A 4,909-nucleotide genomic window follows, 5' to 3' on the forward strand; every position below is an offset into this window, starting at 1 on the left:
GCAGTCGCCGCTTCTTAAAAAGCTTGGGGTCCACAGTGATGTTGCAGGTCTGCCCGGCCACCCTGGCGGCTATCGCCCGGGCCGGGGCGCTGCGGGCTCGGCGGAGGGCTGTGTCGAGGGAATGCTGCAGGTTCGTCCAGTGGGCTTGGGGGACGGGGTGCCCTGCTGGGACATCGCTCTCTGCCTGTGGTTCTGCCTGGATGCCGATCAGAAGAGCTGTGATCAGAGTGTAGAACAACATGGACATCACGCTATGCACCTGAAACGAGGCAGAAACGAGGGTCATGCACGGAGGACTCTGCCGCACACAGGCAGAGTCTGGGTCGCGCAGAATCGGCCCCCCAAGAGGATCACAAGGAGGCTTCACCCGGGAGGCCGTGGGCAAGGGGACCCTGGAAATGACCTTCAGCCGGGACACTTTCGAGAGGGAAAGGGGGTGCTAGGAGCAATGACACTCGGACCACAGGCATAAATAGGCCTGGCTCAGACACCGGCTATGAGGTCATCCTCTCAGGGGTGTGCTTTTCCAGGAAGGGGCAGAGGCCCTGAAAGTCTGCCCTGTGGCCTGGTATGAACGTGGAAGCATCGCTCACAGAATCCCTGGAGCTCCCTGCCTGCCAGCTGGAGGCAGCCGTGAGCGGGTGCGTGTGCACATGCATGTGCACCGGGAGGCAGCGGGTGAGTGGGCCTCCTCTCCCCTCTCCTGCCCAATAGCTTGACTCCCTGGGACGGTAGTGGGCAGGGCTGCTGGGACATGTCCGGAAGCCTTAGCAAGAACACACACCCTCTTCAGAGCCACCGCACTGTGTTAGCTCTGAGATCCCGTGACTCTGAACACTTATTATGAATCCATGAAGCACTGTGTTTGGCAAAAGCTGTGTGGTTCTGAGACCATCTTAGTCAGCCAGCCCATCTGCTCAGCCGCAGGCCTCGCCTATGACATGACACTGATAACGTTCCCTCTCTGTGCGTTGTTGTGAAACTTTTCAAATATGTTCACTTCTAATTTCTCATTAGCCTGTGAGTTAGGTTAGGATTTATCCTCTTTCTCCCATATACGAGGAAAGCGATCCACAGAAAATCAACCAAGAGGCTTAAAGTCACTCACACACACTGGAACAGAAACAGGATCCAAACCTGGTCCTTTACTGAGCGAGTCCACCCTTCCATGCTTTCCTTCCTCCCTCACTTTCTCCTTCATTCTTCAACATGTCCTTTCTTTCTATTATTTGTTCTTAATGAGAAGAGACCAAGTGGCATATCTGTCTCTCCCCAAGAGGCAGTGCAAGCCCTGAGCATGAGCCAGATGGGCCCCGGGCTGCGTATGGTTGCCCACCAGTAACCAGCCACCCCCCGCCCGGGGCCAATTAGCTGTGGCACTAGCTCTCTTCTTGAGCTGGTGAGCCTCTGTTCACATGTGTAGATTCATATCAATTGTCACCTCCTCTGTGAAGCTTCCCCAAGTCTTCTTAGCAGGGTAAGAGCATCCCCTGTAGAGGGTGTTCAGATTCTAAGTCTATCCCTTCCCCCACCTCTTCTCCCCATGCCCATGGGTCCTTCTGCTCCCTGCCTGCTTGTCCAGCCGGGCACAGATACCACCTGCGTCTTGAGACCTTCTCAGATCACCCCACTCAAAAGTGATCTCTTTCCATTCTCAACTTTGGAAGTGTGTGTGTGTGTGTGTGTGTGTTCTCTCCTACTAAATCAATGTAGTGGAAAGAACTCTGCATTGGACCCGGGCTTAGAAAACCTTGTTTGGATTCCCAGCTTGGCTACTTGTTAACAAAAGGAAGTCACTAATCTTTCAGAGCCTTGGTTTCCTTATTGATACAAGTGGGCAATAAACACCATTTCGCAGGGTTGTTGATAGGATTAATTAGGCGCTTATAAAATCCGAGTTAACGCTGACTCACTGTCATATCCTGTGGCCAAAGACTTCATCTTTCTGAATTATATAGCTGCTTCTTCGCGCCCCGAGCTCACTCGGTCTATATCTTGTCATAGCACCTTGTTTTACCTCCAACAAGCTTCTTTCAAAGTGTAATGATTGGAGCCTGGCCCCTCCACTGGCTATGCCTGGGGGACAGAGCTGTGCCACACCAGCTAGTCACTCCATTCCTGGGTGGGCGCCTCCCTCGTTGCCTGCCTGTGCATAACCCTGCCACCCTCCTAGTGCTGCGGATAACCACTTACACACCTGTCTCCCCAAGAGAGCATTAGAAGCTGTGCCTTTTGCATTTTAAGTATCCCAGGGCCATGGGCAGTGCCTGGCATGTAGTAGGTCCTCAACAACCATCAGGAGAAGGGACGGAAGAGTGAACAGGGATAGCCAGGGCAGCTCCCCATCTGCCTTCTGTCCACCATAGCTCATGTCTGGATTTTGTGCATGTGGCCACACCCAGCGTTCCTACTGCTGTAAAGCGATGCGTTCCGCTCAGTACCGTGCTTTTCTGCATCTGGGAAATAGCTCTTTGATCAGATACCAAGAACAAGACCATCGCATTCTTTTCTCTTTGGTCACTTTGAAAACACTTGTGTTTGCTCCAGTTCTCCAGCCGGCCGTGCAGGGGGTTGGGGCACGTCTGGGCTGCTGACCACGCCCGGTTCTGTTGGCCAGTGGCCGAGCTGATCAGTGCCCAGCGGCTGTTAGAGAGCTTATCACTCAGGTGGCCGCAAAGTCAAGCCCTTTACTTTGGCTCCTTTTCATGCTTCATTTCTCTCTGCTTCTTAGTACATGGTATCTCTCATTAGGCAGATGGAGGGAGAAGAACTGAAACTGATATTCATTCCTCTCTACCCCAATTAGAACTTGGATAAGGAAATGAAAGAAAGGACTACACTGTCGGGTTTTGATGGCAATAAGGGCCATATTGCTCCCTGTTTCCCCTTTCCAGGGGTTCCCACCTCACTCCAGTCTTCCCGTTGGAGCTCTCACCCTCTTCTAAGGATTCATCTGAAATTGCTATGTTGTCGATGCCTGGAGACTGACACCTTAAAAGCGAGGCATCTGAAACAGTCCCTCTCAGGACCATCACCTCCTCCTCTTTCCTCAGCAGCAGCAGCCCACTGGGGGCCCCTCGCTAATTACGCAGCTGTTCCACGGCTACTGTCTCCTGACCCCTCTCCCCATCCTTCTCCGCGTGTTTCTGCGCATGCACTGATCGGCTCGGCCACTGGCCAACAGAACCGGGCGTGGTCAGCAGCCCAGACGTGCCCCAACCCCCTGCACGGCCGGCTGGAGAACTGGAGCAAACACAAGTGTTTTCAAAGTGACCCACGCCTGGGCCCCTGTCCTTCACTCTCCAGCTCCGGACCTGGGCTCATCACTGGACTCCGCTCTAGTCTCGTGCCCTCCCTCCAGCCCTGTGGGTTCTGGTTCAGGAGCATCTCTTGAAACTGTAATCTCTCCCCTCTATACCTGGACCCTCATCTCTCTTCTCCCAGTGCCTGCTACCCCTGGCCGCCCCACTTACCTTCTTAAGGTGCTGCTCTGAGTACATCAGCCCGCTCTGAGCACCCAGTGGTGAGCCGGTTGTCTCGCGAGCCAGTGGGACTGCTCAGGCTCACGTCAGGCCCTGCCTGCCTTCACTGCCTCACATGTTTTGTATTCCAGGTAAACAGAACTCCTCCCTGGAGCGTCTGCTCTGTGCTTCCCCACCATTGGCCCCTTCAGACTCTTCTGTCGCAGGCATACTCCCTGCCGCCCCTCCCTGTGTCTTTTCTGCTCCTATCTCTGCTGGCTGGACTCCTTCCTGTTGTCTTTTAACACCCCGTGAAGATGCCACCTCCACTGGGGAGCTCTTCCTGTTTCCGAAGAGACAAACTCTCCCCCTCTCCATTCTAAAAGCATTTCCTCCAGTCTCTTGTCACAGTTGTGTTCTTGTCTTATCCTTCCTTCTAGAGCAGTGGTAGCCAACCTTTCGGACCCCATGGGCCACCAGTGGTCCACGGACCACCGGTTGGCGACCGATATTCTAGAGGGCAACCTCCCCGAGGGCAGAACATCCTCTTCAACTTTGTTGTGTCAGGTGACCTCGCCCCGCTGCTAGCTCCGCCTCTAAGAGTCTAAGTGTGTGGCAGGATAAAAGGCACCGGTGGGTCCCCCCACTCTTAGCCCCTTCAGTGCTCCTTCACTTCTCCATGTGAGCAGTAACATTTAAGGTAGCTTCCAACTCTGACCTTCTTGGAGTTTAAGCAATTAGTCACACTTTGGAGATATTGTGGGTTTAGTCTCAGGCGACCACAATAAAGCGAATATTGCGCTATGGCAATTAACACAATTTTTTTGGTTTCCCAATGCACATAAAAGTTATGTTTACATTTTCCTGTAGTCCATGAAGTGTGCAATAGCATGGTGTCTGAAAATACACTGTATAATACCTTCATTAAAAACGACTTCATTGCTATAAAATGCTAACCGCCATCTGAGCCTTCATTCAGCGAGTGGTAATATTTTGCTGGTTGAGGGTCTTGCCTCGATGCTGAGAAAAACGAAATATCTGGGAAGCGCAGCAAAGCGAAGCGTGATAAAAACAAGGTCTGCCTGCACGAAGCTTCCAGCTCTGCTGAGCGGCCTTGGCAAAGCTCTCACAGGCTAACGCTCCCTCTCAGCCCACCGTTCGCACATAGCAGTGGGCCTGGTGGCGTGCACTCTGGGCGGGGATTTGCATCATGGACAGACAGTTTCATTAAGATTTGAAGATACTCTCATCTGAGTTTCAGAGGAAAAGGTGTTATTTTTTAAAAAATATTTATTTGATTTACCATAGTGTGCCCTTATGATCTTTTTAATCTAAAAAAGTCTTCCTTTAAAAAAATCATCAGTAGAAAAAAAGAAGAAGAAGAAACGAGTATGTTTTCTATTCCAGTGATATAATGCACAATGCAGTTTACAAAAAAACATTATGTA

At 52.0% G+C, this 4,909-nt stretch overlaps 1 protein-coding gene across 1 annotated transcript in view; it reads right to left on the reverse strand.

Annotated features, from left to right (window-relative positions):
• NGF (nerve growth factor (beta polypeptide)) overlaps positions 1-4,909 on the reverse strand; it is a 55,985-nt gene that overhangs the window by 2,858 nt on the left and 48,218 nt on the right. The window contains exon 3 of the mRNA XM_015563535.1: positions 3-259. Within this exon, the coding sequence (XP_015419021.1) occupies positions 3-247 (245 nt within the window). The 5' untranslated portion in view covers positions 248-259. The remainder of the gene's footprint in view (positions 1-2; positions 260-4,909) is intronic.

Source organism: Myotis davidii, unplaced genomic scaffold, assembly GCF_000327345.1.
Source record: "Myotis davidii unplaced genomic scaffold, ASM32734v1 scaffold217, whole genome shotgun sequence".
NCBI lineage: Eukaryota > Metazoa > Chordata > Mammalia > Chiroptera > Vespertilionidae > Myotis > Myotis davidii.